The 25,563-nt window shown below is 36.2% G+C and overlaps 1 protein-coding gene across 1 annotated transcript; it reads left to right on the forward strand.

Annotated features, from left to right (window-relative positions):
* Positions 1 to 1,980: 1,980 nt before the first annotated feature.
* Positions 1,981 to 25,362, forward strand: LOC141812632 (monooxygenase 1-like). Its single transcript, XM_074700646.1, is given in 6 exon segments — positions 1,981 to 2,063; positions 2,617 to 2,763; positions 22,814 to 22,864; positions 23,731 to 23,899; positions 24,476 to 24,705; positions 24,764 to 25,362. Coding segments are annotated over 6 exon segments (1,233 nt in total). The 3' UTR covers positions 25,317 to 25,362.
* The last annotated feature ends 201 nt before the right edge of the window (positions 25,363 to 25,563 follow it).

The following is a 25,563-nucleotide window of genomic DNA, read 5'->3' on the forward strand; positions in this document are numbered from 1 at the left end:
TGGATTGAGGAATCATTAGGCCGTACACCGGGGCGCTTCGTGATAGGAAGAATGCCTTGAACCGGGCGAGTTTCCGAGGGGTTTCTTAATTCATAGTTAATTCTTATGAGGGATAGTTAGCGGTCATCCGTTGTTGAGGAGAGGTCCGTAAAAAGATATCCTATGACAGGGGATAGGGTTCTTTTAGTACTCCGGGGCGCCTGAGTGACACGGGAATGCCTTGAACCGAGCTTCTAGAACCATCTCAAACCGACAACAAGTGACGTAAGAACACCATTATTTTATTCCGAGGATACCTGACGAGGTCGAATTGGATAAATTGGTTAACATCCCTACAATTGAACAGTTATTGAGGAAAGGTAGAGGATCCAAGTCAATCAATCCATACTCTGAGGAGTCCGAAGTCCTAGGATCGCTTCACAACCCAGTGTCACAGTCGATTCCTTTCTCTGAACTCTAGGATAAAGTACTTTAGAACACTCCCATCTCCCCCACACAACTCATGTTCAGTTTTCTCTCTACCTTTTTGTGCTAAATCTAGTAAGTAATTCCACGGTCCCTGTGGATTCGATCTTTTTATTACTTGACGACATTCCGTATACTTGCGGAGCGCTATCATTTATATACAAATTAAATATGAGTAGTCCTAGTTATTGATTGTATAGATCGAACTATTTGTAAACATTATTCCTAATTGATGATGATATTAAGCTAATATATTTTTTTTAACCAAGCTCGATGACATACTTATATGATATTGCTTAAGTCAATTCAATCACTTAACTTTTATGAAATTAAGTTAAATTAAGTATACATATTTTATTTAAAATTTTTAAAAATAATAAATCAAAATAATTTTACTTGAGAAAATGATGGATTCTTTCACCTTTTGAATATTAATGATTCTGTAGCATTCAGACAATTCTCAATCAGATCTGATTCTTCTGAAGAACAAATACAAGTTGAAGGGACTTGTATTAGAGGGAGATCATGCGGTTGCCGGTGAAGCGCTGAGAGCTATCGTTCTTAGTTTCATTGATGAGGCGTGAGTGAGGCTAGTGAAAGGTGAATACTAAATGGAGAAGAGCCATTGAAGTAAAAGTAGAGATTTATGTTGATTTCACAGGTGAGAACTAGGGTTTTCAATTTCACCGATGAAGTGAGCCAATGTCAAGATTTTTTTTATGAGAAAATGCATGAGTGATTCGGTGAGATGCCTCAGACTACCATTTAAATCATCCCCGCTTCAGACGATTACACAACTACGGATGAAATTTTTGAGAAGAATAAAATGGGAAATGAACCATGGGAGGCTATGCTATTTGGATAATCACAAAACTAGCTATGCGATTTTGATAATTCACATAACCACCAATGTGGTTGGGTAAATTATCAAAAAAAAATAAAAATTCGTGGATGATTTTATTATATGTGCTTTCCACTTAATAAAGTAGGAAAAATGTTTCGATTCTCATATAATCTATTTTTTCTTTAGCCTCTCCATTAGGAGAAATAGATTATAAAAGCCATTGTTTTAATAGAAATAAGTTAAAGGTAAAGACAATGACTAGATTTGAATACGAAATATACTTTGTAGATTAGATAAAATTAACATTTTAAGTACATTAGATAAAAAATAAAAAGTGTATAAAGAAGAACGTAAGGTTAACCCATGTTAATATTAATATTATTAAAATGTATTATTTTTTATGTTATATCGTTCCAAATATTATACATTATTACTTTTTTAAATGCTTATGTAATTCTATCAAAATTTAAATCGTTATGGAAAAGAATTCATGAAAGCTGCATTTTGAATGGCAGCTGGCAGTTGGCAGGTGGACGTCGCCTTAACCATTACATGGCGTCATGGCGATGGCGGCCGCCGCCGTAACAAAAATATACAAATAAGTCGCAATCATCGTCCATTTTCATCTCGCATCTGGTCGTTGTAACGTGAAGCTGGAGACTGAAGAGAAGATGAGCTCTATAGAGGAGCACCATGGCGTTGTGGTTCTTGGGGGAGGCATATGCGGCCTTGCCACTGCTTTAGCTCTTAAGAGGTGTTCCTCCTTTCTCTCTCTCTCCCCGCCCACCCCCCATTTTTTAGGGATTCCTTTTTCCTTCTTCCATTTCGCAAGATCTTTGTCCTTCTGCCAAAATTCTCCGACACTTGTTTGATACTTCAAGTTAATCCTGGTATGATCAGTTTTTGTATTGACAATTGTCTAAAAATCAATTTGCATCAATATGTCTTCTACCTAAAAGTAACTTTACAAGATATTCTATTAAAAATGAAACCTTGTACTAAATTGAGAATCTACAGTGGCCTCTTCTTGTTTTCCTCGACATTCTACATGGATACATCCAAATCTTTTGTTATGGATTATAAAATATAGTTATGAGTCACCTTCCAATGTTCCTTTCGTTTTGATTATAATTAAGTTTTTTTTGTTACCAAGTTTTATGTTTCTGAAACTGTTGCTGAAGAGCAAATTTTTATTTGGTTCAATTGAGTAATATCTCTAGTCTCTAGATTCACTATCCATGGAGAGAAAAATAAAAATAAAAAACAAACTAACATCTTGCTTGGATTTTGATTGTCAAAATGTGCAGGAAAGGAATCAAGAGTCTTGTTCTCGAGAAATCCCATAAACTGAGATCTTCAGGGGCAGCAATTGGTATTTGGGCAAATGGTTGGCATGCTCTTGATCAGCTACAGCTGGGATCAGAGCTACGACAAAAGGCTATACCTTTGTCAGAGTATGTTCAAGTCTCTTCTTACTAGATAGATATATAATATATTTAACAGCATGTCCTTATTGTTGTTTTGGAGCAAACGAGTAGAGAGAGGGAGAAGCTTTGAGGAAGGAAAATGAATTGAAAAACATGTCATGATTCACAATAAATCCCACATAGTTATAGGGGTTAGAGATGCAAGATACACCACATTAACATTACCCTTCTACATTGTTTTTTTTCTACTTTATAACCCTCAAGTGGTAGAAAACTAAAGTAGAAATTGACTAGGTGGAGGACATTTTTTTTTACTTTATAATTAAATCTACTCAACAACATTCCCTTAAACTTAATTGTCCTTCATCCTTCATTTCAAGAGTTGTCTTGAGCTTGACAAAGAGATCAAATCTTAGTAACCTGATGAATATGTCTACTTATCTTGTATCTTGATGTAGACTAGCTCAACATTCTTTTTCTTTACATGTTCTCTAATGAAAAGATAGTGTAAGAAGATGTGCTTACTTATTTCATGATACACTAGGTTAATTGCAAGTGCAATAGTAGATTTGTTGTCAATATATATCTTTGTTGACAACAAAGGTTAATGTTGCAATAGGTATTCTTCTTAGCCAAATAACGTGACACAAATATGCTAATGTTGCCATGTAAAAGTCATCTCAGTCATATAAAACACAAAGTTAATGGTATTTCTTTTATTCAAACTGTTGGCGATCTGGATCTCCGTTCTGCGATCCGGATTCTATCCGCTCCGAAGAGCATAGAACCCCACAGAACAGCTAAAGGGACTTGTATTAGAGGGAGATCAAGCCTCGCCGTCAGTGAAGCGCTGAGAGCTACCGTTCTTAGTTTCATCGATGAGGCGTGAGTGAGGCTAGTAAAAGCGCCAGTGAATTCTAAACAGAGAAGAACCATTGAAGTAAAAGTAGAGATTTATGTTGATTTCACGGGTGAGAACTAGGGTTTTCGATTTCACCGATGAAGTGAGCCAATATTGAGATTTTTTTACGAGAAAATGCGTGAGTGGTTTGATGAGATGCCTCAGACAACTATTTAAATCATGCCACTTCAGATGATTACATAACTACAGATGAAATTTTTAAAAAGAATAAAATGGGAAATGAACCACAGGAGACTATGCTCTATTTGGTACAAAACCAGCTATGCGATTTTGATAATTCACATAACCACCAATGCGGTTCGGTAAATTATTGAAAAAAAAATTAGTGGATGATTTTATTATATGTGCTTTCCACTTAATAAAGTAGGAAAATTGTTGCCCCCGAGGCATAGCTGAGTTGGTTATGACGCAGAGCTTGTAGAAGAGGGCAAGGGTTCAAATCCTGGCGAAGCCAGGCAATATCCTCCTGCGTCGCGACCAACTGCAGTTTCTCGATTTTACCTCCTCACAGATAGTCGTGGGGCCGACCGTGTAAGGCCACTAAAGTGGTGGATTCCACCTTTTTACAGAAAAAGAAAATTGTTTCAATTCTCATATAATCTATTTTTTCCCCTCTCCTTTAGGAGAAATAGAGTATAAAAGCCATTGTTTTAATAGAAATAAGTTAAAGTAAAGACAATGACTAGATTTTAATACGAAATTAAATACTTTGTAGATTAGATAAAATTAACATTTTAAGTACGTTAGATAAAAAAAGAAAAAGTGTATAAAGAAGAACGTAAGGTTAACCCATGTTAATATTAAGATTATTAAAATGTATTATTTTTTATGTTATATCGTTCCAAATATTATACATTATTACTTTTTTAAATGCTTATGTAATTCTATCAAAATTTAAATCGTTATGGAAAAGAATCCATGAAAGCTGCATTTTGAATGGCAGCTGGCAGTTGGCAGGTCGACGTCGCCTTGAGCATTATATGGCGATGGCGGCCGCCGCCGTAACAAAAATATACAAATAAGTCGCAGTCGTCGTACATTTTCATCTCGCATCTGGCCGTTGTAACGCGAAGCTGGAGACTGATGAGAAGATGAGCTCTATAGAGGAGCACCATGGCGTTGTGGTTCTTGGGGGAGGCATATGCGGCCTTGCCACTGCTTTAGCTCTTAAGAGGTGTTCCTCCTCTCTCTCTCTCTGTCTCTCTTTGTCTCTTCCCCTTTTTTAGGGATTCCTTTTTCCTTCTTCCATTTCGCAAGATCTTTGTCCTTCTGCCAAAGTTCTCCGACACTTGTTTGATACTTCAAGTTAATCCTGGCATGAATCAGTTTTTGTATTGACAATTGTCTAAGAATCTATTTGCATCAATATGTCTTCTACCTAAAAGTAACTTTACAAGACATTCCGTTGAAAATGAAACCTTGTACTAAATTGAGAATCTACAGTGGCCTCTTCTTGTTTTCCTCGACATTCTACATGGATACATCCTAATCTTTTGTTATGGATTATAAAATATAGTTATGAGTCACCTTCCAATGTTCCTCTCGTTTTGATTATAATTAAGTTATTTTTTGTTACCATGTTTTATGTTTCTGAAACTGATGCTGAAGAGCAAATTTTTATTTGGTTCAATTGAGTAATATCTCTAGTCTCTAGATTCACTATCCATGGAGAGAAAAATAAAAATAAAAAACAAACTAACATCTTGCTTGGATTTTGATTGTCAAAATGTGCAGGAAAGGAATCAAGAGTCTTGTTCTCGAGAAATCCCGTAAACTGAGATCTTCAGGGGCAGCAATTGGTATTTGGGCAAATGGTTGGCATGCTCTTGATCAGCTACAGCTGGGATCAGAGCTACGACAAAAGGCTATACCTTTGTCAGAGTATGTTCAAGTCTCTTCTTACTAGATAGATATATAATATATTTAACAGCATGTCCTTATTGTTGTTTTGGAGCAAACGAGTAGAGAGAGGGAGAAGCTTTGGGGAAGGAAAATGAATTGAAAAACATGTCATGATTCACAATAAATCCCACATAGTTATCGGGGTTAGACATGCAAGTACACCACATTAACATTACCCTTCTACATTGTTTTTTTCTACTTTATGACCCTCAAGTGGTAGAAAACTAAAGTAGAAATTGACTAGGTGGAGGACATTTTTTTTTACTTTATAATTAAATCTACTCAACAACATTCCCTTAAACTTAATTGCCCTTCATCCTTCATTTCAAGAGTTGTCTTGAGCTTGACAAAGAGATCAAATCTTAGTAACCTGATGAATATGTCTACTTATCTTGTATCTTGATGTAGACTAGCTCAACATTCTTTTTCTTTACATGTTCTCTAATGAAAAGATAGTGTAAGAAGATGTGCTTACCAAACCTCCTCCTTGATCACTATTAAAATATTCATAATGTTGAAAGTTAGTAGGAGGATATAATAACACATGGGAAACATACCTTAAAGATAACAAAGAATTTTGGCTTCTCAATATAGTGACTAATCAACCTATTGCATAGAGGATGTATAGTCTTGTGCATTTTGGGGATCTTAAGATTAACCACACTCTTATCTTAAGTGGGATCTACTTTTTCTCCTTTATCATTTTTTTTTCAATTTAATGATCCATCTTAAACTTGTTGAGGATTCTCTTGCATTAGATTCTTGTGATAAGAAATTATCTTCTTTCATTTTCTTTACTTCCAATCTAATTAAGAGCGTTATTTATGAACCCTATGTCTCCACTTAAATTTTTGTGTCATGGTTAACTTGAATATTTTAAACATTTGTTAATTGCTCCCTATGAAGCTAAGATTATCGACGTACAAGGCAACAAACAAGGTATTCTTATTTTATTTGAAATATAAAGCATGCTCGTATGAACATTGATCAAGCTATTAGCTTTTGGAATGAGCATCTATCCAACTATTCTATGTCCTTGGTGACTACTTCAAGCCATAGCTTTTTTCAATTTTAAAACTTTTTGCTTTTCTCCTTTCTCCACAAAGTATATGAATTGTTAACAGAAACTTCTTTATGGAATTCATTCAAAATAGTTATTTTGACCATGATTTAAAATTTAGTGTCGTGCCAGAATTTTGATTTATAATTGGAACAATACTGTTTCGGTATTATATTGTGCCGTGTCGATACAATTTCGATATTTTTTTAAATATAAAATTTATTAATTAATATTTGATTGTTATAGATGCTTACTATTGAGTTATATTTAAGATGTTGAATGTTAAATTTAAATTTTGATTATTATCTTATGAAATGTTTGATATTTTTGAATTAAAATAGATTTAGGGTTAACTAAAGTCCACTAGGTTTAAAATAGATTTATTTTGATCAGTTAAAATTAAATCAAATTTATATATAAAATAATTTAGAAGTATATTTTATAAAGTTAAAAATTATATTATATTTAATTTTTTTTATCCTTCTTAATAATCTGTCTCTTATATCCTCAAAGGCTTTTTTTTCTCTATATTTACCTTGTGGACGTATGAGGAAGGGAAAAAGATAATGATCCTTTAAGAGTTTTTTCTCTACTTGTGAAGATATAAGGAGAAAAAAAGCTATCCTTATAGAGGTATCTTTTTCCTCTTTGTTTATCTTTGTAGACAGATAGAGGAAAAATTAATGAATAAAGGAAAAAAATTAAAAAAAAGGTAGCTTGATACACGAAGCTCCCGCCAATGCGGGTCTCGGGGAAGAGTCTATTGTACAAAGTCTTACCCTGCAACTGTTGAGAATGTGCAATTGCAAACTTTAAACAAGCAAATTAAGAATTACATTGAAACAATGTTTAAAATATCGAGCCGTGTTGAGGTTTTGGTCTCGGACTGGAACGATACAGTTTTGGTACCGTATCGTATCGTGTCGGTATAGTTTCGGTATTTTTTTATGGATTTTAATAAAGCCTATTTAAAATATTTTTTTAAAAACAATAAGATATTTTTATGGATTTTAATAAAGCCTATTTAAATTATCCCTAACTATAGCTAGGAATTGATTATTAAAACCTCAATTAAACCCTAAGTTTAAAAAAATAAAAAACCAAAAATCGCGACGTCGCCCCAAATCGCGCACGGCCCGCGCATGGCTTGCTCGCGGAGGCGTTGCCTGGCCCGCGTGGCGCCTCCGGTGGCGTCGTTAGGCCCGCACGATGCCTTCGGTGGCGTCGCCGGGCCCGAGCGACGCCTCTAGAGGCATTTCCGGGTCGGAATCGTTGTGCCGGTGCCGGTCCGTCGCCGAAACGAAAAATTTGCTCGTATCGCGCGATATGGCTTGAAATTTCAATCCCTGCAATGAAATGAACATGAGTCTATAATCACTTCATGTGATCATATCTTTATGATTTAATTTTAAATTTCATAGAAATAACGTAATTTATTATGACATATCTAATTAAATCACTTCTAGTCCTATATAATCTCACTATATATAAATGTCCCATCTAGATGTCTCCACATCGACGGTCTAGAAAAGACAGTCACATTCATATTGTTCATGGATCGCTTCAGTGATGCTTTAATTAAAATCCCATACTTTAATTAATTTCATCACCAACTTAATTTAAATTTATTATACATGATCTTAATCCTCTTGTATATATAACTCACATATATACTAAAATCATGATTACATCCAATAAACTAGGGATTTTGCTATGATATTCAAGACAAAATTTCATGCAAACATGTTCAATAATAAATGCCGCTTTTACTAATTATAAAAATATAGTACAATTCAATGCTTTAAGGACACTATCCCCAATAGTACGTGCATTCAAACATTCCACTGCTACATGCTTAATCTTCAACATAAAAGTTATATTATTATTGTTGGACATTTGGACACGAGCTATTAAGTTATTAGTTTGATCATTTAGATAGTAAAGATTTCTATTCTTCAGATGAACATTGTAATCTCTTTGTAATGGTTGACTCATGTTCAAAATCTTCGTTGTTATGCTTGGCACATAGTAATTATTAAAAATAAATACGACTTTTACTTTTAATTTTGATAAGCATTTTATCTTACCTCTCATAGATACACATCCACTAATCCATCAAGTTCAATGAACCATTCCTTGTGCTTATACATATGATTGCTTGCACTATTCAAGTACCATAGACTTTGATCTCCGACATCTTATGGTGAGTGGTTGATTGATAATGTTCTTTTTGACAATTAAAGAACAGATGCACTGAAAGCAAGTGTTGATAGTGGATGCTTTAAGGTAAATAACTAAAGATGCCAACAAATTACATTAAAATACATAGAAAAGGTAATCTTGTTATATTTAAGATGTGTCCTAAGGCAATCGCCTTACGGTTATACTATTTATTGGATAAATAACAATTCACTATTTGAGTGCACATTTTCTATGTGTTTAATTGGATCTTAAATTCAATTACTGAATGTCCGCAATACGATTCATAGCATGAGAGAATTTGTGATTGGATCACAACTGGTGAGCATTTCTACATGTGCAATAATGAATGTGTTGAAATTATTCCTAATCGAGGAATTGATGAGCACAGACGTCATCGATTCTGTTGAGACTAGCACGTTTTAAACTCCTTGGTTTATCAAACAGCCGATCTCATTTCTGGATATATTGGATGTTGAGAGTTAAACGCGGATGCTGGTTAAAGGTAACCAGTTCATTGTAGTAACCTGCCGTGAAACTTCATATGGTTCTATAAATATGTCCATGAAGATCTCAGTCAACTTAAGTACGAGTTTCCTTTGATTTGCATTATTCAAGTCACCTTGGTCATGGAGGCTTATACTTTGACATCTTAAGTAAACATTTAGAGGAGGTGTGGATCCGGGATGATTGGGTATAAATTGAAGTGCCCGAAGGTGTTTGAATAGCCCATAGATGATTTATTGCTCTTTGAAAATTGAGACGTATACCCTGCGACCGCTTGTTAGGATTGTTACTAAAAGTGTTTGGCCAAAGCATCACATGTCAAGAGCATGATACTCTTGGACACATGTACAAGTAACTTGAATTTACAGGACAAGAAAACTAGCTTGGACTAGGTATGACGTAGTCAGTCTAGTGGAGACCGACACACATAGACCATGTCCTGAACCAAACAGGTATAAGACGGTGAAAGGAACGAGACACATCTCATTGTAGCGGCTTAAAGGTTTAGAAATATTCTGGAATCAATTGTTAATTTTTCGATCAATTAAGTATTATGATGTCCTACTAGGTGCCATTTATAATCGTTCTGTAATTAATGGTTAATTACGGACGGTCAACATAATCAAGAACCTATTGGGTCATACGCACTACAAGTTCTCCGAAGAACTTAAAATGAGTTTGAGAATTAAATTCTCAGATTGAGAGAAATAAAGTCTGGTTGAACCAGACAAAGGCAAAATGATGGATTTCGTCTTATGATGACGAAATAAACAAAAATGATTTGGTTCAAATCAGAGGTAGTTTGATTATTGAACCAAACGATTCGATTTTGAATCAAATTGGTTTGATTCATGATGGAAGATATTTTGGCAAAATGGAAGCGATGAGGAGCTTTGTCTTGTGAAGACGAAATGAACAAAACTGATTTGAGTCAAATCAGAGGTCGTTTGGTTAGTGAACCAAGCGACTTAGTTTTGAACCTGATTTGTTACAGTAAATCCGGTCCGATTTAGCCCGTTTTCGTCCGGTTCAGCTTGTGTGCGTTGTTCGGTTTTTTCTCCACCCGTGCAGATTAAATCCTAAATTGGCACTGTAGCTTTTCAATATAACTAGGATCGCGATTTTTGCCCTGCATCATCTTCTCCCCAACGGCGCGGCGTCGGCCGTCGCTTCACTGCCCGCGCGAGCGTCGTCCGCCGCTTCACTGCCCGTGCGAGCGTCGTTGACTGCAGGGAGGAGAAGCCTAAGCAACGATGCTGCGAGAAGGATTGGATCTCCTTTAAAGAGAGCGACCGTTGCTTGTCGCCGACCGTTGCGCGCTTGCCTCATGGTCGGCCGTCGCACGCCACTGCCCCACCCGTCCCTGCTGGCAGTCACGTGCCTCAGCTCGCCGTCCTCTGTTCGCTATCCATCGAAGAGAATCGTGAGCATCGCTGGCCCTCAGCATTGATCTCCTTTGCTCGTCGTTCGTTGGAGGAGAAGAGGAAATCCGAGCGTCGACCGATCGGTGTTCTTCTTTGTGAGAGTATCACTAGCCGGCAGAACAAGGGCAACCTATCGCCTTCTTCTCTATGATGGAGTGTTGTCGGCTGAAACAGCAAGGGCAATCGAGCCCTGTCTGCCGTTTGCTGGAGAGACCTGCATCGCTGGCCAAGGGCGCAAGTGTCGCAGCCCTTAGCTTTTCGATTGCGTCGTTGTGCGCTCCCTTTCGCCCGATTACAATGACTACCGTTGCCACCTGCCGTCCTGTTCCTTTTGTCTGTGAGAGCGAGGAGTAGCCGGAGAAATCTGAGCGTTGCCCCTCTGATGGCGTAGGGGTTGCAGCTCTTCGGTCACGACGAGAGAGAATCGCGAGAAACAAGGGAGGAAGAATCATTGTCCAGCCATCGGAGCTCTTGTGAAGGACTGTCGTTGTTCGGTGAAGTGTTCATCGAGGACAACTGTTGTCGGAGAAGAAACGCCGTTGATAACTCTTGTGAAAAGTTGTCCAATTGTGGCCAATCAACCTCGGTCGTCTGACGATCGTCTGCCAATTTCTCGAGAGCTTGTGAAGCTTCCGGATAATGTTTCATCGACGTCGGAAAGGTTCCGACAATTTATCCTAAATCGGCGGTCAAAGGTTGACCACCGATAACTATACCGGGAATATGATTGCTGGTGATAATTAGAAAGCCTCGGAAAACGATCGTGACAAACGTTGTTGCATGTTTTTCGAAATTAGCTTTTCTCTCGAATCGATCGTTATCGATCATCGGCTAGTACCGAAGACGATGATACGACTCGTGGCTTCGGAAGCAGTCCAGAGACGAGAGCTTGGTGTGGACCACCAGTAGAGGTGGAACTTTGACAAGGATCGCTTGATTAATGCCAACTTCGTTCAACGTCATTAATGAGGTATGCGTAGAATATTTACTATTTTGTAAAAATTTTAATTTTTAGTCATGCCTTGTGTTATTTCTTGTCTATGCATGCGTGTGTTGTGATAATTAGTCTTAATAATTATATTATTTCAGCTGCACACGTTTGCGAAATGTGTAAACACGCATATTGCATCGGAACGATCCCAATAGTAGTATTAGAGCCTGATATAGTGTAGGTGGTGATAGACAATGGCGTCGACCTCAGCAAGGTTGGAGAGCTATTGGAGCAAGAACATCTAACATTGTTTTAGACCCTATACGTAGCACACTATTTTTATTTGATGATGACAAATATTAATAAACTTGATACGGTGAAGAAGGTAGTGAACATAGGAAAATCATTAACAAAATTCTTTTCTAATCATTAATGGGTTCGTGGACTACTGAGAAAATTTATTGATGGGGAAATTGAATGACCAAAAGCAAGTAAGCTTGTGACTCACTTTCTCTTGTTAAAGTTGTCTTAGCAAAAAGTCACATCGAGGACCATATTCATTTCTGAGGATTGGGAAACCTTTTGATACTCTATCACCACTGAATGTAAGGAGACAAAAAATTGTTATATTTACTAGATTTTAGGACTACATTGTAGGTATTCTTATAGTAGTAGAATTGTTGTATGTTGTTCTATGCAAAGTTGACATGGACAAGATGTCATAAATGACCAATATTTATCACCTAATTCACGAAGCAAAATATGAAGAGATGCCTATAGTCGCCAACCAAGTATCAACATTATATTGATATAATCATTATAAGATGTAGCAACCACATGCGAAAATATATTCATTTGCAGGTGCGTATTTTTTTAATAATAAAGAAATTTTAAAATTGTTATTAATAATTATATATGCTAATTATTTTAGATTATTATCTCAATCGTCATATCAATATTGATATAGTCTAACCACAAATGATAATCTCTGAGTGATTCTAAAAAATGTAATATCAAGACTACAATCAAACAGAGAATTAGCTGTTGAAACTATTAATAAAAGTTGATTATTTTAAGTGATATATGACTCTTTTGATGATATTTTTACAGTGTCATGTAGATATAGAATGGATGATGACAAATATATAATAATTTATTTCTTATCACTATCAACATATATAAACTATTTTGATTTTATTCTTATTTATCTTATAACTAAGTGATGATTATACTATGGAGGATCAACTTTGAATTTGAAAATTATTGCAATCTGAGTTCTCACAAACGAAGTCTTCAAGTGGTTGCAAAAGAAATTGGTTAACTTTCTCCCTTATTCTATATAAGTGTAACATAAGTAATATCCATAATAATAAAAATTACAAGTTTGTGAGAATTTTAAGTCGAAGACTAATCTTCATAACATGCAAGTTTTCAGACTCAATGTCTTTGTGCTTCCAGTGATTAAGACTATTTCATTATATGCAATAGTAATAAGAATATAAATTTTGAATTTATACCTTTCTATAGCTGCTACAAGAATTTAATAGCTATCCAATCTCTCATGAAAAAATATCGAAATATGAACTTTACAGTCATCATATGAAATATAAAATCAATAAAATAATCATTTATACCTATTAAACACTAATAAAAATGTTTTTAAAATTAATATACACATATTTAAAAAGAAAAAAAGTACTAAAACTATCTTGGACGAAACTATATGGTACCAAAACAGTATCATTCTAGTTTAGTACAAACTTGACATAATTCAAAATTTTAAACCTTGACACAGAGACATATATCCTTAGGCATCTGATACTTGAGGTTTTCTTTGCAAAGCGTTGGAAATGAAAAGTAGATCGATTAGAATCACAGTGATGATGGTGTAGAATTTAAGAAATTTAGTTTTGAAAACGGGCTTCCATTGCAAGAACATCTTAATAAAATGGTGTTGTGGAATGGAAAAATCATGCACTTCAAGTGGCATCCCGATCCATGCTTAACGAATACTCGTTAATGAGTTATTTTGGGGTTGAAGCATTACATATTGTATGCTATATAGAAAAATAAGGTCTATTTGCATCCATTTTTGTCAAAGACACCATATGAGCTTTGGTATGGGAGAATGCCCTTAATTAAATATCTTGGGGTATTTGGTTGTAAGAGCTACATCTTGAATACAAAGATAATTTAGGTTTTCGGCAAAGACGGACAAAGGCATATTTGTTCAATACTCCACAAATCTAGTTTACCGTATCTACAATAAGTGAACACTTAAGGTAGAAGAGTCATCTAATATTTTATATGACGAAGCTTCTTGTGTATATCTCAGATTCTCACAAGTGGAGAAGGACATTAAAAAGGAGATATCCAAGATGGAAAATTTGGAAATTGATAAGAAAGAACCTTATCAAGGAAAAGTAACGAATGTGCAAAGAATAGATTGAATCCAAGGACGATGATCAAGAAGAAGATATATAATCACTTCCATGGGCTTCTAGACTTTCAAAAAATTTCACATCATCCTCTTGGCCAGGCAATGGAAGAAATTTCACAATAGATTAGAACTTGTTCTCAGTGTAGGCATTCGAATAATGTTGCATATGTTTGACAAATTGCACCAAAGTCGATAGATGAAGTTTTGCTTGACCTTGCGTACTTGCAATGTAATATGAGTTGACTCAATTTGAATAAAACAAAGTCTGGGGATTAGTTCAAAGACATGATGATAGTTAAGTAATTGGAACATATTGGTTATATTTATTAGATTAAATCGCATAGAATAGGTCCATAAACTCCTATATAAATAGGGGCTTGTATCTCTTAATGGAATAACAATTCTTTCATATTATTTTATGGTAACATGGTATCAGAGCCTAATTAATTAGGGTTAGGGGTCGGCGGCGCGATTATTTTTCTTTTTTCTCTCGCGCTCCTCGCGATCGCGATTCTGCCGCCTGCCGCTCGCGCCCGTCGCCGCTACCATCGGTTCCTCTTCCAACCACGCGGAGTTGCCTTCCTTCCAGGTCACGACTGCAGATCTCTTCGCCTTTGCTTGTTCTTGCTCGTCGCCTTAGGGTTCGCGGAGGTAGTGATTTTATCGAAATCGTTTGATTCGGCGAACCGAACTTGTCGTCGTCTTCGCGAGAACAAGGAGCATCGATCTTCAGAAAGGAAGAGAAACCCTAGCGCCCGTCCTCTGCCCCCGAAATCCGCGGCCAACTCTGCTGCCGAAGACGCCGCCGCGCCTCTTCACCACGATCCTCTGCCCGGCTGTGTCGCGACCGCCGATCGAAGTCGCCCTCTGCCGCCTGTGAAGCCCGACGCCGCCCGGCTAGCCGCACCACTTCGCCACCCACAGCGTGGAGAAGACCAGAAGCTTCTCCCCTGTTCGTCTTCCTCCCCGAGAAATCGCGTCGCCTCCTCTTTCGCGAGCAGCTTCTCCCGATTTCTGGAACCGGGAATCCAGGTCAGAGGTTTCAATACTCTTCTTCGTCTGCACGTTATCTGCTCGAGTTTCTGTTTCGGCAGAATTGCCCGACTCTGCTTCATCTGCGCGATTATCAATCCTGCTCTGTTCGAGTTTTTGTTTCGGCAGCCTGTGCGTTCACTGGAGAAGAGAAAAGCAGTGAACCGAGGGTTTCTTCAGGCACATGTATCTTCGGCTTTAATAAGTCCTGTAGCACAAGATCTGGTCGAGAAGGCTTCATCTGGTCTCCTGTAGCAATCTGATCTGGTCTTCTAGCAAAAGATCTCACGAAGCTTATAATTCTTCATCCTCTCACAGCACTAAAAGTTATTTGATTTCTTTTGTGAATCAAATTTTATGGCCGAACATAAATCTTCTATCGTGATGGATATGGTGCCTGTGGTATCTAAAATTACGGATTATAAGTTAAATGGTTCAAATTATTTGGATTGGAGTAAAACTGTCCGTCTTTATCTACGAAGTATTGACAAGGATGGACATTTGACTGATGACCCGCCTCATGATGATTCAAAACAGACATGGCTTAGAGAAGATGCTCGCTTATTCCTTCAGATTCGGAATTGTATTGATAATGAGGTAATTGGTTTAATTAATCACTGTGAATTCGTTAAAGAATTGATGGATTATCTAGATTTTCTGTACTCGGGAAAAGGAAATCTCACCCGTATGTATGAAGTTTGCAAAGCTTTTTATCGTGTGGAAAAACAAGATCAACCTCTGATTAATTATTTCATGGCTTTCAAAAAGACATATGAGGAGCTTAATATGTTGCTACCCTTTAGTCCTGATGTGAAGGTTCAACAACGCCAACGAGAACAGATGACTATCATGAGTTTCCTTGCTGACTTATCACCTGACTTCGAATCTGCTAAATCACAAATTCTATCTAGCTCTGAGGTCTCCTCATTACAAGAAGTGTTTAGCCGCATTCTCCGTACAGAAAATACCACACCTGTTCCACCTAGTGGTGCTTTGGTGAGTTATAATAATAATTATGTATCAAAAAGATCAACTGCTCACAATAGAAACAAAGTGATACTAGGAGACTCAATTTTATACAAAAGATTTAGGGGTGCTAAAGTATTTATTAGGTGTTGAAGTAATGAGGAGTAAAAATGGTATATTTCTTCTGAAATTAACTGGACATCAAATCCTAGTGGATCTTACAGCAGATGGATGAACATCCGGAGAGATATCGAAGGTTAGTTGGAAAGTTGAATTATCTTACCTTGACTCGTCCAGATATTGCATATTCGGTTAGTGTTGTTAGTTAGTATATGTCATCTCCAACGGTTCATCATTGGGCAGCATTAGAACAAATTTTGTGTTATTTGAAGGGTGCACCCGGACGAGGTATTGTATATAAAAATCATGGGCACACTCATATTGAATGTTTTTCAGATGCAGATTGGGCAGGTTCCAAAATGGATAGGAGGTCTACTTCAGGTTATTGTATTTTTGTTGGAGGAAATTTAGTATCATGGAAGAGTAAAAAGCAAAGGGTTGTATCACGATCCAGTGCAAAATCAGAATACAGGGCTATGACACAGTCTGTGTGTGAAATAATGTGGATATATCAATTGTTGACTGAAGTAGGACTCAAAATTTCAATACCAGCAAAACTATGGTGTGATAATCAAGCTGCTATTCACATTGCATCGAATCCTATGTTCCATGAGCGAACTAAACACATTGAAATTGATTGTCATTTTGTTCGTGAGAAAATTCAACAAGGCTTGATTACTACAGGATATGTAAAAACTGGAGAACAATTGGGAGACATCTTCACAAAAGCTTTGAATGAGATCCGAGTTGATTATCTTTGTAACAAGTTGGGCATGATTAATATCTATGCTCCAACTTGAGGGGGAGTATTGGTTATATTTATTAGAATAAATCTCATAGAATAGGTCCATAAAAGTCCTATATAAATAGGGGCTTGTATCTTTTAATGGAATAACAATTCTTTCAGATTATTTTACGTTAACAGAACACAATAAGTTTCTAAAAATAAATTAGATGAAAATGCATGCGAAACAAGGCTAGATTAGTAGTTTAGGGATATAGTTAGGAAGAATATAATGAGGCTCCAGTAGCAGTAGCACGCCTCGAATCCATATTGATGCAGCACAAGAAGAGGTATTGATTGTTAGTAGGTTTGTGGAGGAGTCTAAAAGAGAGCTTAGTTGTTTAAAGGTTTGGTGGAGTAGGAATCTAAAATTTGGGGTAAAGAATTGTAGAAAGGTTATAGAAACTTAGATCACACCTTGGGGGGATTGCATACACAATCTGGGAAAATGTTTGAAACTCATTTTCTATATCATATTCCAGCAATACAACACATATTTATACTACTAGATGTACTCTTTAACATAGGAAACATAATGAACTTACAAAGACGCTTAATTGGTGCGTCTATTTCTCAAACATTAGAAATTAAAATACATTGGAATTGCTAGAACTTATTGGTAATTGGTATGAATTTATAGCTGACTTTTCAACTTCCAAACTAAGTAATGGCCCGTTTATAGTTGTAGTCTATAACCATGCTTGATCTGAGCTTTACATGGGCTCATGAGGGTGTAAACCAAGTAAACATGGGATTTTTGAGCAGATTGAGTTGGCTGAACGGTGATCTATTTGACTGGAATGTTGAGTTGATTGCAAAGTCGATTGGAAACCCTGTACTCAAGACCAAAGTGCTCCATGTTGGATTTGAGTCAACTAAACTAGATTGCAATCGACTAATGACACGGTTGGATTTCAATTGACTAATGCCTTGGTTGAGTCTACTGATATGTTGGCCATTGGCATGCAATGTGGATAGTTTTCGAATTCTGATTGACTAATCTTGGATTTTTGTCAGCTGAACCTGGTAGACAACTAGCTGTTGGCTAGCCATTGGAGGCCTCTATATATGAGTGTTGGCCATGATTTGTCTCACAAAATAGTACATGAAATTGAGACTAAGTTTTCAACATTGCGTAGCTGAGAAAAACACACCTAAGGGCTATTGGAAGGCTTCTTCTACACTCTTTTAACATCTTTTTATTAAACTTCATTTCATATCTTCTGCAAGATTTCTTTGCCTTTGGAAATAGGAGTTTTTCATTATGAGATTGCAGGTGTGATCCACATATCAGATCAATAGACCATGGGAGTAAGATCGGGGTCCAAACCACATAAATTATTATATTAGCATTTTTATCCTTTTATTTGTGTAACACTTATAGTCTAACGTGTGAAAAAACACAATCACTCACAAGAACTAACAAATTCTATTTGTTCTTGTGTATGTGCAAGAGAACTCGAATTTTTAGTTGTTGGTTCATGAGCTATTTATCCTCTCAAGCATATCAAATATTAAGATCCAAACAATATATGCACATTGATTTATATAGAAGAGTGGATGAGGTTGAGTATTGTTTATTTGCATATGTTATTGTGTGTAATGACAAACAATTTTAATATGTTTTATTATTATGTAAAAAATCATTATATGTGAGTTATAGAGCACTTTGACTATCACAATCAATAGAAGTGTGATGTGGGGATGTAGCACCAATGTTATAAAGTAGTTGATAGAATTATATCACTTTGTCAATAATTGCTTGATATTTAACTTCTTTGCTAGATCTAAAATTGTTCTATTTTTTTACTTTTCCAAGATATAAAAGAAACACCCAAGAGGATAACCAAATCATGCATGTAGTGGATCTTTGTTTCTTTGCATCACCAATTGAATTAATGTTATAGAATTCTCATAAGGATAGTGTTACTTGATATACTAAAGTATAAAGTATAAGTTCACTTTAGATAGTGTACGATGTGAAAAACTATAGCATAAGGAATGTGGTATGAGAGGATGACATTAGTTGGTTGGTGGTATGAACCAAGGATTAAAATACCGAGCCGTATCATGCGATACGGACGAAATTTATCGTTCCGCCGCAGTATCGGCATCGGCACAGCACCGGCACCGTGTTTCCGGCATGAAAATGCCGCCGGAGGCGTCGCTCGGGCGCGGCGACGCCTCCGGAGGCGTCGCGTGGTCTCAGCGACGCCTCCGGAGGCGCCGCCCGGGCCCGGCGACGCCACCGGAGGCGCCGCCGGGGCCCGGCGTCGCATCCGATGGCGTCGCCGGGCCCCGGGCGTCGCATTCGGAGGCGTCGCCGGGCCCGGCGACGCCGCCGGAGGCGACGCGCGGGGCCGGGAGTCGCCTCCGCGGGCGGCGAGCGTGCTGCCAGCGTGCTGCCAGCGCGCGCGATCTTTTTTTATTATTTTTTATTTTTTAACTTAGGGTTTAATTAAGGTTTAATAATCAACTCCTAACTATATTTTGGGATAATTTAAATAGGCTTTAATAAAATTCATAAAATTAGTTTATTATTTTTAAAAAATATTTTATTTTTTATTTTTAAATATTTAGATTAAAATTTTTATTTTAGTTAATATATTATATATTTTAAAAATACCGAAATTATACCGGCACGGTACGATACGGTACCGAAACTGTATCGTTCCGGTCCGGGACCGAAACTTCGGCACGGCTCGATATTTTAAACCTTGGTATGAACACTATATAAGAAATATTCAATTGAGTGATGGTAAGATAAACTAAGCTGCCATCAAGTTCTCTATAGCATGTTATATCATTGAAAAGTTTTCTATTACTCTTTTAATTTTGCATTGGATTATAACAAGGTAGAGATAACTTTATCATTACTTAGTCTAGCTCCCATAATGAGGTCGTATGTATATTTGATTTGAGAGAAAGTGATGTTGATGAAAGTTGTGAGTGATAATGTACCCAAATCCTTCATTCTAGTTTTTAGATTTTAAATATGCATTGAGAGACCACTTATTATTATCATATTGTCAACATAGACAAGTAGAATAGTACCTTGAGAAGTGTTCCAAAAAAATTTTAATGTATCATATAAACTATTTTGAAGCATACAGTGGTTATGGTGGTTTGGAATTTTTCCAACCAAGCATGAGGGGTTTGTTTCAAGTTATATAATGGTTTGTGAACACACCAAACTTGGTGTCGAAGGTGAGTCATCCCACAGGTATCTGCATGTACTTTTTTTCCTTTGCGATAGCTTTTTTCAAAAAGACATTTTTTATATCTAGTTGATAGAATGACCATTATAGAATAGTAACTATGACAAGAAGTGTTGGTATGGAAATTAGTCTAGCTACTAGCATAAAGATCTCTTTATAGTTAACTTATGTTCTATGTTCTTGATTATAGAGTTTTATGATTACTTGGGTGAGCGAGCATTATGTTTGTCGATAGTGTCATTTTATTTTGTTTTAATATCCACTTGTGTTCAATGGTCGTTTTGGAGAGGCTGCTAGCTAGGTTCGAAGAATGTTCTCTAAGGCATATAACTTATCAATTGTTTTCTACTAAATAGGTTATAGCCTTTTAAATGAAGGGATAAGGTGAATAATAAAATTATGTTGAGGTTTGATAATCTTGTAGTTTCACACTTGGTGTTCAAGCTCTTTTCTCATATCGGATTGCAAAAGATTATGGTAGCATTAGAGTATTATTTGTTGGAGTTGTTGTTGAGATCTTGGATAGGGGTTGCTAATGTTGAAGATAGAGGTTGATCATTGCCTTTAGGAAGAATATCAGTTATGGAGGGAATGTTTAACGGCGTTGTAGGTTTCTCAGAGGTCGAGATAGTTTTGAAGGGAGTTTGTTCCTAGAATGTGGCATGTCAAAAGATGTAAAGGAGTTTAATTGTTGAATTATAGCTATGATAGCCTGCTATTTCAATATCACCTGAGGAAGACCAAATGGACGAGCGTGCAAAGTATTTGTCTCATTAATTGTAGTGAGAACAAAGCGAATGTAACTAAAGGGTGAAGATGAGAATAGGTAGGATGAAGGAAGCCTGTTGATTAGATGGCCAGAAGTTATGATAGCTCCTTCCTGAAAGCTTTTAGGAAGAGAGACAAATAGAAGCATAATTCTAGCAGTTTTAACTAGGTTCTATGTTTGTGTTTAACAATTACATTTATTTGGGTGTATATGGACATGAAAATTGAGCTAGAGTATCTTGTTTTAACAAGTTTTAAGACACTACATGAGTACTTTGTCAAAAAAGACTTTAATAAGAGTGGAAAACTAAGTGCAACTACTTATACAGAAGTTTGAAGAACTTCTAAATCTGATTTAAGAAGATAAACTCATGCATAGTGAAAATAGCAAGTTCATAAAAAAATAAAATATATCATTGGAATTTACCTTTTGTTGTTTCTTCATATGGAACCTATACATCACAATTGGTATTATCAAAAGGAATTGAAGAATTAGAGTTACTTTTACTAAATGACAAAGCAATCATTTTTTAAAATTGACAATTTTGACAGTTATATTCACTACAAAGTACAAACTATAGAACCAAGAGAATTATTGAAGATAAGTTTATTTAGAAGTGAATTAGAAGTATGACTACATGTTGATGTCAGAGAGTGGATTCAACATTGATGCCATAGTTGAAGTGAAGATCAAGTTAAGGCTGAAAGGAATGCCAGCAACTTCAAACATGCATCCAGCTTTATGGCGAATCCAAACAATCTTCTTCCTCTTTTGTTCCTGTACTTGACAACCAAAAGAAGAAAAGACAGATTCAAATACATGATACTCATTAGATATTGTTAAATGTGGTCTATAGAAATATCACCAATATGACATATGAGGAGAGAAGTACCACATATCATCTTTGACGATTTATAAGAGACGAGGAGTACTAAAAAATTTTAAAATAGAAGTATAAAAGCTATGTAGTTAGAGACTCTGAGCCAAGCAACCAGGATGATTGGATGTCTGTTTTGAAAGAAAACACAGATGAGATAGAGGTAGTGTTACTCTGATGAAGCACAGCTTGATTTGTGATGGCTTCAACCTCAACATTTGTGTATGTCGAGGGAGAAGCACTTTTAGCTTGTTTATTTGAAACCACTGTAACTTGGAAATATCTACTACCAATCACACTTCCATTGAGGCATGAAATTTGGTGTGTCCAAGCTTGTGACAACATGTGCACTTATTCGTAACTAGTCAATTGCTGATCAATCAATTTTCTAATTTGATTTACAGGGAGAATGATATTCTTTAGTTTGCTTGTTATGTGATTAGTTGTTGAAGACTGCTAAACTTTGTCCCATGGCTTGAAGGGTAGTCCCTTTTTTTGGTCTTAGAAAAACAGGTCTTGATTTCTTTAGTTTTCAGTTCATTAAGGTGATAGATAAGAAGTGTGATTTCTCAATAAATTATCTTGGTGATGAATAGAGGCATGTATAGATTCAAGTTGAGGGCCATAAGCAATTGAAGTAGTTTCTCAAATTTATGGTACTTGTAGAATATGGATTTTTCATTAGAGTTGTGGGAGGAGGCTCTATCTGCTAGATCTTGTCATTCTTATAGACAATTTTATGAGGATAATCCAATCTATTTTCAATCAATCCAATCTACTAATTTGTTTAGTCTTCTCTACTTGGTTTTGTTAGTGTGCTTTCATTTTGAATTGTTCTCCTTGCTTTACTTGGTCATACACTTTGAATTGTTCTACTTGGTTCATATGCTGTTAATAAAGACTTCTTTTTTCTCAATAATTTACAGGATAAGGGATGTTTGGCTTGAGAGTAACAAAACAGTAGTAACTTCGTGCAGGTAATGTTATAAACCACTTGATCGGTGATCTTCATTTCTTGAACAAAGCTGAGGCTTATAAATCTTCATTGGGTTATTAAATAAGACACATGGGGGTCATCACCAAAAAAACAAGTGGAGAACAGTTCAAATCATCATACTGTCTCATCAGCAACTGTTGTTCAATGCATTACAAAAGTTTCAGTTTGCATATGAAATTTTCCATTCACATATTTTGAACAGGTTTATAGTTTTCTAAGCATTTGACAACACTGCAAGTCTTTTGTATTGAGTTTTCGTAACCATCATCGATTCTGTTAATGCATGTAAGCAGACAGTCAGGAAACATCTTGCTTTTACATATTCTTCTATGCAAGGAAAGAAATGAACCGAAGCAAACATTTAGTTGTGTGTTTTTAGTAGAATGGACTACCATGCTCTCAATATAGGCAAAGGAGAGTTTAAGCAAAAGATCATACAGTAGCAAACAAAGAACACGTGGGAGATCTGGTAAACAAGAAGGTAATTATATCTTCATGATTCTAAGGAACCCTAATATACAAATAAATCACAAGTATTCACAAGAATTATAAAATATTTTAATTCCTAATAAATATTATCTGTTGCTCCAATCTAATGGATTCTTCATAGTTAAATTCAAATATACATCATGAAGGCATTAATGTAGAAAAATTTAGAAAAGATGTGTATATGAATAAGCAAACTATGGTCATTCCAACTTCATTACAGCTTTATATGTGTGGTGTGCATGTGCCTTTTCAGGCTTACCTTCCCTTTAAAAAGGCTCTCTGAGATAATTCACTGTTTCTATCTGCTCCTGTTCTTTTGTTCTTCATAATGAATGCGGTGGTCTACTTGAATTATAGGGAAGTAGAACTACGTTGCTTGAGAAGGAGCGACCTGATTGAAACAATGGCTAGCAAACTACCTTCAGAGTCCATTCGTTTTGGCTGTAAAGTTGTGGCAGTTAAATTAGACCATACCACTTCCTTCCCTGTTCTTTTTACCAAGGATGGAAAGATCATAAAAGCAAAGGTAATATTGCCCAAAGTCAAATCTGTTTTTTTAATCCTACTTCATGAATACACATTCTTAGATAGCAAAGGTGAAAATCTCAATCCTTGTTTGCAAATTTTTTAACTTACATACACTTTTTTGTATTTTAAAAGCAGTGCTAATTAATTCACAATTGAATCTTCATTAGGTTTGAATTAGTAAAAAATCAACCAAAACCTGCCAAAAATAAAAGAAAAATGAAGAGAGGCCTCATTAAATTCATTCATTATTAATTTGGATGAGCTATATAGATGGCACTTTTAAATATGTTCATTTACATATGTTCTTTTTAATCATGTAATTTAAGATTATTAAATGCCTTCGTCTAGAAGTGGGACTGATATTAAGAACCAATCACTAGAACTTAGACTGGTGAAGCATTAAGTTCTTTTTTTTTTTTTCATTCTTCTACTCTACTTCTAGTTCTAGTAACATCGCTATGAAGAACAACTAGCCAAATCATTGATCAGTTAAGCTATTGCAATCAATTAATGCAACTCATGCTTGTCATGGGAAGACTGCTAAAGTATACATGTTTGGATTATGCCTGTGAAGGTTTTAATTGGATGTGATGGATCAGATTCAATTATAGCAAAGTCATTACAACTGAAGGACCCAAAGCTCTTCCCTATTGCTGTTGTGCGAGGTTTCACAAGCTATCAATATCCCCATAGCTTTGGCACTCATTTTCTCCGAGTAAGGTGCAAAAGCATAACATTCGGAAGGATACCAATCAATGATAAGCTAGTCCACTGGTTCATAGGGTTGGCAAATCCAGCTGTGAGGTAAGCTAACTAAACTGATGTAAATTTATTGATTGAGATCATTCTGAGTACTGACTAGTGTGTAAATTCAAATAGATCATCTTTCTCAAAAGGATCTCAATTACATCAAAAAGATTGCACTTGACTCTGTACGAGAACTTCCTAGTGAGACCAGTGAGATAGTGAAGCACTGTGACCTTGATTCATTGAGCATCCACTCTGTTTGGTATCGGCATCCATGGCACCTATGCACAGGTAAACTGTCAAATGGCACAATGGCGGTGGCAGGGGATGCGATGCATGTGATGGGGCCTTTCCTTGGACAAGGTGGATCTGCAGGCTTGGAAGATGCTATCGTCCTGGCTAGGTGTTTAACTCAAGCAATGCCATCAAGCCTGGAGAATTCAAGCAGTAACCATAGCAACTTACATAAGAGAATTGATGCGGCATATCGTAATTATATTAAGGAAAGAAGGCTGAGGGTGATTAGGCTGTCAACTCAATCATATCTTACAGGGTTGATTATAACAACTAAATCATGGATTGTGAGGGCGATCTGTGTTGCTCTTCTTATGGTCCTCTTTGGTAGCAACACCCTCAGCCACACAAGATTCAACTGTGGCCTGCTTTAGATAAGAGATCAACACATAAACATGTGATTTGTATCATCCACAGACAAGCTTCAACTGTTTTAAGTGAAATGAAAGGCCAAGCTGTATTATGCTCTATTATGTTCATCATGCTATTTGTTTGACTGCCACAGGCCAGTTTCGCAAAAGCCACAATAAAGTCTATTGTGTTTGTGAAGTTTTTCTTCATGTTCATATTCTGTACACTTCACAATAACATGCTTTTTTTGAATCTTTGACTACCATGAAT

This window comes from Curcuma longa, chromosome 19 (genome assembly GCF_044706935.1).
Source record: "Curcuma longa cultivar G26 ecotype Majalengka, Jawa Barat chromosome 19, ITB_CL_G26_1.1, whole genome shotgun sequence".
Taxonomy (NCBI): domain Eukaryota; kingdom Viridiplantae; phylum Streptophyta; class Magnoliopsida; order Zingiberales; family Zingiberaceae; genus Curcuma; species Curcuma longa.